Source organism: Mastomys coucha, unplaced genomic scaffold (assembly GCF_008632895.1).
Source record: "Mastomys coucha isolate ucsf_1 unplaced genomic scaffold, UCSF_Mcou_1 pScaffold12, whole genome shotgun sequence".
Lineage (NCBI taxonomy): Eukaryota > Metazoa > Chordata > Mammalia > Rodentia > Muridae > Mastomys > Mastomys coucha.
The window spans coordinates 49,724,525-49,738,457 of NW_022196894.1; the positions used below are offsets into that span (position 1 = coordinate 49,724,525).

The 13,933-nt window shown below is 38.5% G+C and overlaps 1 protein-coding gene across 4 annotated transcripts in view; it reads left to right on the plus strand.

Annotated features, from left to right (window-relative positions):
- The window catches only part of Cblb (Cbl proto-oncogene B), a 177,326-nt gene that overhangs the window by 114,789 nt on the left and 48,604 nt on the right, over positions 1 to 13,933 (plus strand). For all 4 annotated transcript variants that reach the window (XM_031364060.1, XM_031364057.1, XM_031364058.1 and 1 more), the window contains exon 10: positions 6,152 to 6,355. In XM_031364060.1, coding sequence (XP_031219920.1) covers positions 6,152 to 6,355 — 204 coding nt within the window. The remainder of the gene's footprint in view (positions 1 to 6,151; positions 6,356 to 13,933) is intronic.

Genomic DNA, 13,933 nt, shown 5'->3' on the forward strand with positions numbered 1-13,933 from the left:
GGATTTCATTGTAATAAGGCTGTACTTCAATGACCCTCAAATCACCAAAGGATTTTACCTCCATCGTAACTAAGCTGAGAGTTGACAGTTCTGCTAAGGAGCAGAACTTGAGCAACTCATGTCTCTATAGCAATCTCTGAGCAAAAGGCAAGTTCAGACAGTTTCTACTTTAAACTCAGTGCTAAAAGTTTTATAGATGGAATTCCTACCAATAATCACCTGAAATGAGTATCTGTTTCTCCTGCAGGTTTAATTATGGACATTAAACCGTTTCCTCTTACTTTACAGTTCTTTGGTTGGGTGTGCTGATATGAAAATGATTTTAGGGAAATGGCATGCCTCCCAAGAAGTTAGGATGTATCCGTCGAAGTCCAACAGGGAACATTGAACCTAGACCGCAAATTATAATGTGTTCAAGAAAGTGCATTTTTAGCAAGTCGTTCTTCACTAAAATTGTCTTTTACTTGATGCCCTATTTTAGTTTAAGTCCAATTCATTAGAGACTTACATTTGATGTAATTAACAGCAAACCTAAGAAAGGCACAGTAGTGGTAGCTCTTACAGGCTGTCAGTGGGTGCTCCTTAATTGCTGTCATAATGGCCTATTAGTCATGCCTCCAAAGAGGTGTCAGATTTTTTTTTTTCATTTTCTGAAACATCTGTGTTATTTAATAAATTGAATAACCATGGAAGAGTTTGCACAGAATACCAAGTAAGTTAAATAATAGGCTTTCTGGAGCATTTGAAGCTATGCTTCTCGGGGTGCTGTGGACACCCCTCTGATTTTTACATGTCAGTAAGGGACCAAGAAAATTTCTCCATGCACAATCCCTACTGCAACATCTTCTTTTGTGCACAATCTGTAAAACAGTGCAGTAACGCAGCAGCAGCAGCAGCACTGCATACAGTGTAAGGTAAGGAGCTGTGTCTCTCTTTTTACAAAACAAAAAACAACAAACAAGCAAATCTGCTAAATGATGTCTGCATTTTCACATGACACAGACAGCAAACTGAGTTTAACTGTCCCACATAAAAAAGGAGATCATTGTCAATGCTAGACAGCTATATTTTGAATTCCTGCCAACAACTTTAATTTCATTAAAAGAAAAAATGAACTTCGTTGATCTTTTTCCTCTGGATTTTTCTTCAGACACTTTTGAAGGAAAGACTTTTCAGTGTCTAAAATGTTAAGTTAGCAAACAGTGAGTACGTTCAAATCTGTGGGTGTGGCATTAATACCATATGATTAAAGAGAACATTGTAGAGAGAGGGGAAAATTGAGCTCACTGCTTATGTCTCAGTGAAAAAAGCAGGTAGGATTCTGACTTGTCTTAAAAGTAACATTTAAATTTCTACCCTTCTTGAAACTTTTTAACACAAACTAAAATTTGCTTTTAAGACTGTTTCAAATAGACATTTCCCTCTTTGACTTCTACTGTATCTTTTTTGACTTAGTGTGGTGGAATAAAATGGAGCTTCCCTTTCCCTGGATGGGTACTGAAGGCGCTGGGAGTCTTGGCCAGAAATGTTCCAGTGACATTCTGAGCTAGAGCAGTGGAGCAGGCATGAGGAGGATTGCACAGGCCCTAGAGCAGAGGCAGACCAAGGGGGAGGGTGTAAATCAGAGGAGCCTTTGAAGAGGCACCTTGCTGAGGCACAGTCCCTCTTACTTATGCCCAGTCTAGCAGGCCAGCGAGCTTCCTGGCCAGTCTCCTTTCTCCACCTCTCATTTTGTTATAGATGTGTTGGGATTACAGACAAGTGGCACATTAAACTGTATCTGTTCCAGGTCTGCATGCTTGAAGGGAAGAGCCTTTCCCTGCTGAACCATCTCACCCATTGCAGCAAACATATAATCCTGGAGAACAACTACTAGAGCCTGGGGCTACTGACTTAGTGGACAGATTCTCACACTATCACAGTGTACCTGAGTTCGAACACACATGGACAGTTTGGAAACACTAGTAGTTGACACTAACACTCTAACCATTCCTTTTGAATATTTACTTTTATTTTATGTTTATGAATGTTGTGCCTCTGTGTTGTCTATGTACACAGCTGTACCTGTGGAAGCCAGAGAAGGACATTGCCCCCACCCCTACTAGAACTAGAGTTACAGGCAGATGTGAACCACCATGTGGGTGCTAAGAACTGAACCCTGGTTCTCTGCAGGAGCAATAAATGTTCTTAACCTCAGAGCCATCTCTGCTACCTCATGGGTCTTTCTGGTTTAGGTTGTTTAAAAGTTGGTGCTGATGCTCAGGGGCAATGGGAAGGATACTGTGGTCAGTGGTTCTCAGCCTTCTTCATGCGCTGACCCTTGAATACAGTTCCTTGTGTTGTGATGGCCCCCAACCATAAAACGACTTCATTGCTACTTCATAACTGTAATTTTGCTACTGCAGTGAAAGCCAACATGGACCTCTGGCTTGTATCTACCCAGCTCTGGGAACACACACACAGATGCACCACATTCTCTAAAGAAAGCATTTGGCTGTTAGTCAAACTGTTTCACTTATAATTCTGAAACAAAGAAATTACACATATAATGCTTATCTTAAGACATTTAAGAGAAACTTTTGGAACATTGTGTGTATATGAGCAATATGGTGATTCAGGTAAAAGTTTCTGCTTGCAGTGCTCACTCGCGCTCTTACATAAGACTGTTTTATAGTAAAGCAGCTTTGTTCTCTTCATTATTTTTCTGTATTTTCTACCATTGGAAATTCATTGATGTGGCCTAAAGTAACATTTGTGTATATTAATTCATAGTGTTAACGGATGGTATGAAAATCTGAATTACTATATTGTGGGTATATTATGTAGGTAATATTTAGGTAACTATAGTTTTCACTGGTAAGCTCTCTCACCTTAAATTTTGAAGTTTTTCGACATTAGGGAAGTGAAAGCCACTGAGTCAATTAGAATAGAAGGAATCTGAAATACTTCCTCTTAACATTCACTAGTTGTGAACATCTTAAGGACTAAGTACAAAATTATTTATTGTTCTTTCTTCTCCGGTAACATATGTTCTTTGGTCTTGACTTAAGTATATGTTGACAGGAACATTATTTTAATTATCGATGCACAATCCTGATGAGTTATATGTCTATTCTAGACATTCTTCATCTGTATTCAATCAACCATATGACAGAAACTAGGGCAGAGGAACCAAAGTAGCATTTTAAAATTTATGGTTATGTCTCATTTGCATATGACAGTAGTTAAATTAAAGCCAAAGAGTGATGGGTGAAATCATACTAGAGGATGCACTGCAGTCAATGTGAGCCATTTGCCAGTCAATAGTCAGTGTAGCTGTTTACATTTAACAACCACAAAATGTACATATGTTAGGTCTAAGAAAAGGGGTCACCTCAACTGCCACGTAAGCAGGATGACAAAAGAAGTTAAGTCCAGGTTTAGAAGATCCATGCCCAGGCTTTCTTGTGTTGCCTGGATGTTGTCACCTATCACCTCCTCCACCCTTCAAGGGAAAGGCAGTCAATCTTAGGATGAAAAAGGTAGCGTAAACTCAAACAATCCTTGGCCAGAGCTTCAGGATGATATAGATCTTGGAGTGAGAGCATAATAAAAAGTCTTACAGCTTCCACTCACTGTACTAACAAATGTTACGGCTTTATGGTTGTATCTGAATGAATTATTTCTAGTTACAATAGTTGCACTTAGATCTTTAAGTGACTTGTGTCTAGGTACCCATACTAAAATATATGTTTATTAATTTATACAATGTGCTTCAAAATAATAGACAAGTGAAAGACATGAAGCCCAAGAGGAAACAGACTAGGCATGAACACTTGTTCAAGGTGGGCAATGAATACATGTACTCATTATACTCTATTGGTTAATTTGCTACAACAATGTGTAAATTGTATTAGGAATGAAATGTCCGCACAGGCCCAGAATTCCACTTCCCATTTATTTGCCACATTTTCTTGTTACTGAGAACATGAAGAGCTCCCTGTTTTGATTGACTGGATTTAAGATAGATCTATACAGAAAAGCCAATATGGACACACAGTGCAGACCTTTACAGTTCCAAGATTTCAGCCAGATGATAACGCGTATTGAACAGTCCCTTAAGTTTAAGGTTCTTTTTGTAAAATTGAACTAGGAAGACATATTTCTTTAAAGTTTCTTAGTGTTAAAACATTAAAGCAAGGAGATTACCCAAAATGGAAGAATTCAGTCTTGTTTTTTTATCGTATGTGAAATCATGAATCACAATACTTTTGTGGCCATCAGCTTTGAAAATGGCTGGTATGTTCTCGTTCTCTCTCTCTCTCTTTCTCTCTCTCTCCTTCTCTCCTTCTCTTGCCCCTCCCTCTACTCCTTCTCTCTCTCTTCAACATCATATGTATATACATATGTACATATTTATACATGTATTATATATGATTGTACAATTTTGAGTCTTAAAAAATATGTAAAAACCTATGAATATGGGGATGTTATAGTTTCTTTTCCCAAAGCAATTCAATGATAATTTTTATTTGTGGTAACGTACATTGTGAAGAAGGTATTTAGTTTGTTGATCTAATAGACTTTAAAGGAAACAATAGACCAATAGTATCTACTTACAATTAGACATCTGATATCTGTCCAGAGATGTCCAGAGAACTTTTTACAAAGCCTCTGAAGCCACATTGTCAAAGGCAGGTGACTCAACTCTCACAGGCCAAGTGGCTATACTACAGTAGTCCTGAGTTAAGTACAGGATAGCTTTTGTATGTTTGTCTGCAAAAATCATGCTAATTTGTCCTGTTTTTTTTTTCTTAAACTTTTGTTTCGTAATTTTTAACTTGTTACAATGTAATACTAAATTAAGTATATAATAACAAAATGCCAGGATAGTGACTGTCTTTTGTTCTTGTTTTTGTTTTTGTTTTTTTCGAGACAGGGTTTCTCTGTGTCATGTCCTGGAACTCACTCTGTAGACCAGGCTGGCCTCCAACTCAGAAATCCGCCTGCCTCTGCCTCCCAAGTGCACCACCAACTGCCCAGCAGTGACTGTCTTTTAACTCCTCTCTCTAGAAGGCAGAGTGAGCCTTTTGTTTGCTTCCACATAGGATTCTTCAGTGCTGTTAGAGCTTAGAGACATGAATTCAGAAGGCTGAACAAAACCCAATGATCACCAATAAGTACATTTCTCGCCCCAAAGTGTTTGACCAAATCTTTTGTAGCCTCTGCTTTGAAATCTAGATTGGGAGATGCTTCCTATCTTACAGTGTTAGATTCCACATGAACAAGTTAAGACAACAGGCTCTGCAGTAGTCAGCTTCCAACTGTTGAGTCAGAACTGAGATAAATCAACTTAAGGAATGAAATCTCGGCTTCTGACTCATGAGGTTTCAGGCTATGCTTGGTTGGGTTCCTTGCTTTGGGCTGATGATAAAAGCATGTGGTGGAGCCAAGACATTCACCTCTTGTCATCTAGAAAGCAGAAGGAAAGGTTGGAAGGGGACAGTGTGCTGATAACACCTTCCCTGGCACACCCAAGTATACCTTACTGCCTTCCACTAATCCTCATGTCACGAAGATGATAATGTAGACTGATAACTTAGCCTTTTAAGGGATGTCCAGCCTAGAAGGTTACTTCTCAGTACTATTTTATTTTCCATACTCATTCCTTATTAACCAAGATTTGACAAATCCCAGTGGATTTAAGCAGAAGTATTTACCCACAGTTAGTATGCACAAGAACTTTTCCAAAATAGACTTCAAATAGGTTGCTTTGATTACTATTTATTATTGCTCTAGCCATTTTTAATTTTGCCAGGATGTTCTTTTTGTGGAATATTTAATTAGCATTGTTGTTTTGAAGAGGGACATAATTCATTTTTCAGTATCTGAGGACTGTAAAGCCTTGCTCATTAGAATTACAAATGAATACTTGTGAAAATTAAGTTAAGCTTCTTTAGCTGTTCAAGCTTTATTTTTTTGCATTTGCTTTTTGTTAAACTTAATGCCAAACCTCATAAAATATTTTGTTGATTTACAACCTTTTTGCTCAAGTGCTTCTTCAGGATATCCCCATCCTTGATCCACAGACTTGTGAAACATTTTATAAATTATTCAACCTTGAGACTTCTCTGGATGATTTTGAGGCAGTCAGTTTTTTTCTTTGTTTTAGGAGTCTGATGGCCAAGGCTGCCCCTTCTGTCGCTGTGAGATAAAAGGAACCGAGCCTATTATCGTGGACCCCTTCGACCCCAGAGATGAAGGTTCCAGGTGCTGCAGCATCATCGACCCTTTCAGCATCCCCATGCTTGACTTGGATGATGATGATGATCGAGAGGAGTCTTTGATGATGAACAGGCTGGCAAGTGTTCGAAAGGTAAACGTGAGTGCATGAGTGCAGCTTGTGTGCTACAATTAGTACTATTTAATTAGTAGTACTGATCAATTAGTAGTACTGATCAATTAGTCTCAAGCACTCTATGTGTGTGTTTGGCTGAGAAAGCATTGTTGATTTAAAACTAAAGTTCAAATATAAGCAGTATTTCCTTTTTTAAAATAAATGTGGTCCTCATTCCCCATCATGGAAATTTCTCTTTGCCGCTGATAAAGACAGCTGGGGGGAAAAACACACTCACACACACACAATGAAGCAAAATGTAGAGTTGTACAGCTCATCTAGTCAATACATCCACGGAACACCCCTGCGTTTAAGGCTTTGGGAACAATATGTAAAAAGTGGTCAAAAATATTGGAAGAACAAGAGGACTATGGATTTTCTTTCATTCTAACAATCTCAGAAGGAGGAAGTCTCACCAACATGACTACCTAACATGAGCAGACCAAGGACAACATAAATAAAAGTGGATGGGAAAAGACCATGAGGCCTCATCCCTACACACATAACCACAGACAACTAAGGAATGCAGAGAATGGGAGAAAGTCTTCCCCAGAGAAGAGCACACCAATAGTTTATCCAATATCAGTCAGCCCTGAAAACATGCGTACAAGTAATAGTATACAGACTGAGTAGGTTATGTTTAGAAATATATGTGTGTGTGTATATGTGTGTGCATGTGATAAATATATATATTTCAACAGTTAGTAAGGAAAGAGGCCATGAATTTAAAAGAGAGCAAGGAGAAGTTTTATGGAAAGGTTTGGATGGAGGAAATGGAGGTTTGTGTGATTATATATTCTCAAAAATAAAAATAATAATTTGAAACACTACAGTATTAATCAGCTCATAAAATATTAGATGAAGGGGAATAATTGTTTAAACCTAGTGGGAGGCAAACATTTGTACAAAATTAAATATCCAAGAATGAGATTAACAAATATGGAGAAAAATTAAAGATAGGAAGTTATTTTATTTGAAATGGTAAGATTGTACTTGATTACCATTTTTGTTGAATATAGAAGTGTCCAATAGATTATTTTCTTAACAGAAATGACATCTTGGTGCTCTATTTATAAGATGTTACATAAAATTCATCTCTGTGAATGCACTATAATTTGAGGCTTACTTGTTAACTTAGTACACTGACCTTATGAACCGAGAGTAACTGCTACTGCCCATCAGTGCTTACTCCACAAAAGAATCTGCATGACAATTGGATAATTTAGAAATTAGGAATGGTGGCTAGATGGCTGGATTTCAGACTACTGTTTGTATAGGAATGCACATAAAATCCAGATTACATGGAGAAGTTGTATGCTCTGGAACTCAGAAGTAGGATTCATTGCTATGGGAACATCTGTAGTTGAGGGAACCGTCTCCCTCCTGGCTCCTGCAGACATGACTAATCAGCCACAGAACTCATCCCTCTGGGATTCAGACTGGCTTATGAGCTTACCAACAAAGCTTTAATGAGAGCCCTTTACCACTGAGGTGGAGTGTTGATGATGGCAGCCACTTCAGAAATGTCACACTGTGCCCCTGTTGCTGTATAGTAAGGAAAGAATAGGTGCAGAGTCCAAAGAGGCCATCCCTATGGCTAATTCAAGGCTGCATCAAATATTTCTGAAGAAAACTCTTAGAACTTCTCTGTTCCAGAGCTCCACACTGACCACAGACATTCCATTATCCTTTTTACATGAAAGATCTTACATGTGCAGGTAGGTTGGCATCAGCAGTGTCACTATGCTGCAATTCAGCTTTGAGCTGGAAGGATATTGGTTCTTCACCCTGGCAGATGTACATTAGTTCTATGAGGTAACTCATAGGTTGTTGTTTATTTCACCTTTCAGAGATAACAGTGAGTTTTGTTTTGCTTTGTTTAATTATATGGTCTCTTTGACCCAAAAGAAAGTTATTACTCCTCAGTAACTCTAAATAATGAATAATGAAGAAAGAAGTCTCAAAGAGAATTACAATTTGAGTGTCCAATCAACTAACATTCTGCCTTCAAGATGAAGGGGGCAGTGAACTAGCTCTGTTACAGGATAGAACTAGAACTCTCTTAAGCAAACTACTTAACACTCTTCCCATTTTTAGCATCCTCTTGCAAAGCAGGACAGCAACAGCCATTTCCTACATAAAATGTTGAAATGATCCAATGAGATCACGTATTTAAGAGGCTAACACATTGTAAAAGTCAGTTGGACCACAAATAGTGGATATTTCATTGCTTGTATTAATTGAAGTTAAGAATAACCCAGATCGTGACACACTTGCCAGTCTGAGGTAGTACAGATCTTTGCATCCTGTCCATGTAAAAGCAGCTACACTGGCACACCAGAGATGACACTTCTCCATCCAGAAGACGTCAGGATCCTAGCTCACTGTTCTGCCAGTCTGGCCAAGTCTCCTGTCCTTCCTGAGAGCCATTCAAAAGCAAGAAGAAAGATGCAAAGTGACAGTGAGAATAAAGGACCGAATGCTGTAACATTGCCTTTATTGATTGATGGGACTTTTTCCCTTGAAGTAACAATTTGCATATCAAGTGAAATGTGTTGAGGTGATAATGAAGCACTTACATAGTCACTTTGATTCCTATCTCTTGATCTGCTCAGCCTAAAATATTCGTTACCTGGCCCTTTCAGAAAGCTTGTTCCTCCAGCTATAGCTTTCAGGGTGCACTTAAAGGTTTATTGAATGCCTGCCTGGGTAACCTCCGATGGCAGGAGAGTATTTGAGAAACCCACAATAGCTCAGACACTTCAGACAACCTCTGTGGCAAAGCTTTCTAGCTAGGAAGAAGCAATTTCTGTTTTCCTGACTAAATTCAGTGTCCCACATGGAGATTGGGGTGTGACTTCAAGAATAATTCTCTCGAGAACCTTGTATACCTTGCTACTCAGAGAAGGAGGAAAACACCTGTCCTATATCAGTTTGTGAATACTTGCGGTTCTAGCCTGCTTTACCGAGTTAAATTGAAGTTGGGCCCCTTGTCATATAGGACTCTAGTGCCACAAACTGAGAAAGGAGTACAAGATGAGGAACAGGCCTGCCTTATGCCCTCTCTAGCCTCTCCTGATTGGTTCTCCCTGGTACGCTGTGAGGTGTCTATTTGGAAAATGAGAGACTTTCAGTAATCACCCCTTCCTTTCCCCCCTGTTGTTTAGCTCCCAAAAAGTATGCTCTCTGGCATTCTTGGCTTTCGTCCCTCAGTTAATCTGTGTGAACTTCAGTGTTCCACTCCCTACAGCAGTCAGATATTGTAGAAATGCAATTAAATTACAGTTCTTTTGTTTTAATTTGATGTCATGATTTAATTCAATGGCTCTTCTGTCTGCTAATCTGTCTGTAGTCAGTTAAGCAGATCATGACTTTTGTATTATTTCACCAACCTTTGCCACTTAACTTTCCATGCATCCTTAATTGTGGTATGGATGCAAGTATAAGTTCTTTCTGAATAATTGGAAAACTATTGCTGCTAAATCATGTTTCTATGCTGTGTTTATGTGTTTTGGTACAGCTGTTCAAGCGTATTACAGATTACTGTGGGTACTAACACCAGGCCACACCTAATGATTTTTTTCATGGAGACACACTCAGTAATTATTTAAAGTAAACCAGTAAATGCATGTGCATCTTCTATCTGAGGGTGGTTACCTGATCAACTATCTCTCTTTAAAAAAAAATCTTCATTTTAATTTACAAAAGAAAAAGTTCAGTAGATTTATCCAGAGGTGAGATAGAAAACAGGGTATAAACAACTCCTAGCTTTCGCACAAGACACTCTTAATGCATGCTCTTCCTGTTTTATAAGCATCATCAATTTATCCTCTATATTTTTTGTTTTTAGTCTTGCTTTCGCAACTCAAGAGTGACTGTCCATCACTGCCCAGTAGGAAGATTCAATGTTTTAATCTTCCACTTCCATTGCTCATCCTTCTTTCTTTTCATAAACTGGTTGATAACTGTATTGTATGATCATCCTTGCCTGTCTTAAGCTTTTTGCCTTTGTTAAAGTAATCCTTTCATCATTACATAGAGAACTGAGCCAATTGTATTTTCCTGCTACCATGGAGATTTCCCACTTCCAGTATTTGTACGTTGCACATACAAATTGTTTCCTTAGCATTCTTTCATTAGTAAAGTATATTTAGTAATAATGGTGTTTCATATAAGTAGAGAGAATCCATGACTGTAAAATGCTGAGTTGTTGCCTTTCTAGATAGGAAGCCATTTTAATATTTTGTCCAAATTAGTGTCGTTATCTAAATTTCTGAGTTATCAGATTTCCCAAATAATTTTGTTCTGTGTGATATGAACCCCAAGAAGTAGGATAGATATTGTCTTTGTCAGGTCTTCTATTCCTGCACAAACATCATAACCAAGAAGCAAGTTGGGGAGGAAAGGGTTTATTCAGCTTACACTTCCTCACTGTTATCCATCACCAAAGGAAGTCAGGCCTGGAACTCAAACAGGTCAGGAAGCAGGAGCAGAGGCCATAGAGGGATGTTCCTTACTGGCTTGCTTCCCTGGCTTGCTCAGCTTGCTTTCTTATAGGGCCCGAGACTACCAGCCCAGGGATGGCACCACCCACAAGGGGCCCTCCCTGCTTGATCACTCATTGAGAAAATGCCCCACAGCTGGATCTCATGGAGGTATTTCCTCAACTGAAGCTCCTTTCTCTGTGATAACTCCAACTTGTGTCAAGTTGACACAAAACCAGCCAGTACAGATATGATGGATGACAAAGTTGGGGCTTTCTATGTCATCACAGGGAAAATAATTACCCATAATGCTAGTCAGATAACTTTTTAATATTGGAAAAGATCAGCAAATTCTTCTTTTAATTGTTCTATTTATTTACATTCCAAATGTTGCCACCCTTCCCAGTACCCCTTTCAAGAGTTCTTCACCCTATTCCCCCTCCTCTTTGCCTCTGAGAGGATGCTCCTCCCCACCCCGGACATACACCCTGCATTTCCCTTCCTAGAGGAACAAAGTCTCTATAAGAATAGGAACATCCTCTCCCACTGAGGCCAGACAAGAAAGTCCTCTGCTACATATGTGCCAGGGGCCACAGACCAGTCCATGCTCCTGGGTGTTGGCTTAATCTCAAGGAGCTCCCAGGAGTCCAGGTTAGTTGATACTGTTGACCTTCCTATGATGTTGCCATCCTCTTCAGCATCTTCAATTCTTCCTCTAATTCTTCCCTAGGGGTCCCCAACTTCATTCCAATGATTGACTCTCTCTGCATCTGTCTCAGTCATCTGCTGACTCAATCTCTTAGAAGACAGCCATGCTAGGCTCCTGTCTCCAAGCACAACATTACATCACTAATAGTGTCAGGGATTGGTGCCTGACTATGGGATGGATCCCAAGTTGGGGCAGTCATTGGTTAGCCTTTCCTTCAGTCTCTGCTCCATTTTGTCCCTCCATTTCTTTTAGAGAAGAACAATTCTGGACCCAAAATTTTGAAGGTAGGTTGGTGATACTATCCTTCCACTGGGAACCCTGTCTATCTACTAGAGGTGGTCTCTTCAGGTTCCATCTCTCTACTGTCGGGCATTTAGGCTAAATCATCCCCATCAAGTTCTGGGAGCCTCTCACATCCCAGGTCTCCGGGACTTTCTAGAAGTTCTCCCTCCTCCCACCTCATACAGCTGCATATATCCATTTATTCTTCTAGTCCCCAGGGGCCAATCTCCTGTCTCCTCTCCCACACCATCTCCAGCAAATTCTTAATAGTTTATTTGTAGAATTAATAAATAAGTCCAGGCGGCAGATTTGATACCTGCCTTAATAGTTTATGTACCCAAATGAAAGACTCAAACACAGCCTTTATATTTGAATATGCCTAAACCAACTCAATAGCTGGGCCACTGTTTAACCTCCGTGTGGTTAATCTACCTCCTGCCAATAATCCCGAGTTATTTCTTTTCTTTTCTTTTTTTTTTTTTTTTTTTTTTTTTTTTTTTTTTTTTTTTTTTTTTTTGGTTTTTTCAAGACAGGGTTTCTCTGTGTAGCCTTGGCTGTCCTGGAACTCACTCTGTAGACCAGGCTGGCCTTGAACTCAGAAATCCGCCTGCCTCTGCTTCCCAAGTGCTAGGAATAAAGGCGTGCGCCACCACCGCCGGCCCTGAGTTATTTCTTACTAAGTCTTGAGGGTTACCCAACTGTGTTGCTCTGGGCCTTGCTCTCACATGGCGGCCATGCCTCTCTGTCCTGCCGCACTCTTCTCAGGCGTGGCGTCTCTCCTCTTCTTCACACTCTCCTGGCATAGATGATCTCTCACCCAGAGGATTAGTAATATTATTAATACCACCAAACTCATAACTACCTTCATTTTGATAATTAAAACAACTCAAGCCAATTAAAACTATTTTAAACAGTTATTATTATCCCTTGAGATAAGAGTTCTCTATCTCCATGCCTTTGTTTCCTACCTTTGAGATCAAAGGTCTTGGATGGGATATATTACTCACCAAATATGTAAAATAACTGAGAAAAGAGTAAATAAATTACATGTAAAATAAAGCAATTGATGGACTCAACTTGTAAATGAAATTGAATTAGTTCTGTTGCATTAAGCATTGTATTTTCTAAAACAAAACTAAGCCAAATGAAACAACAACAAAAACCCCAGCTTTTCTTGCACTAAGATCCATCATGTGATGTATGTCATTATAGGTGACTGGCAAGCACTGCTGTATATCGCTCCAAAATTGTTGGAAAACATAGCATAGGAGCAAAAGGAAGCATTTGAACGCTTACACTCGGCCTTCTATCTACCTCGACTGGCAGATACCGGCTTCTTGAGGGCTAATTCCTCCTTTCTTTCTTTTTTTTTTTTGTTGTTTTTTATTTTATTTTTTTAATGTTTATTGCATTATGATGAGAAAAGTTACGATTTCAATTTGTCTGAATTTGCTAACATTTAAAAACATATTTTAACTAAATAGAATTATATCACATTCTTGTTTCCCTTTTGTACCCCAACTCTTCCCAGAGACCCCCTCTTCAATACCTATAATATCTTTTTTTGTCATATTCCTTAAAATTTATAAAATATTATAACAATAAAAATAAGTATTATAAAAGTTGTTTGATATAAAACAGCAATCAATTTAACAGTGTTATGTAGATGCTTGTCTACAGCAATACTGAAAATACATGTTTTTCTCAATATAAATTTTAAATAACCCCAAACATATTAACTGTATATTTCAAAGTAATACATCACTACTAGTATTTTCTTTTTTTTTAATAATGCAATGATGATTAATTCCACTTTAATTGCTTAATGTATAAATTCTTACATCTTTAAAGCATTTGGTCAGCAGAAGTCAAATCCTTTTCTTCTTTGAGATTATAAGATAATTACATTTCCTCCTTCCCTTTCCTTCACTCCAAAACCTTCCATATACCCCTTTTTGCTCTTTCAAATTTTTTTCATCCACATGTTTGTTTATTTATTTATTTATCTATTTTTGTATTTTTTTAAATTTTTATTGCATTATGATGAGAAAAGTTACATGATTTCAATTTATCTGAATTTGT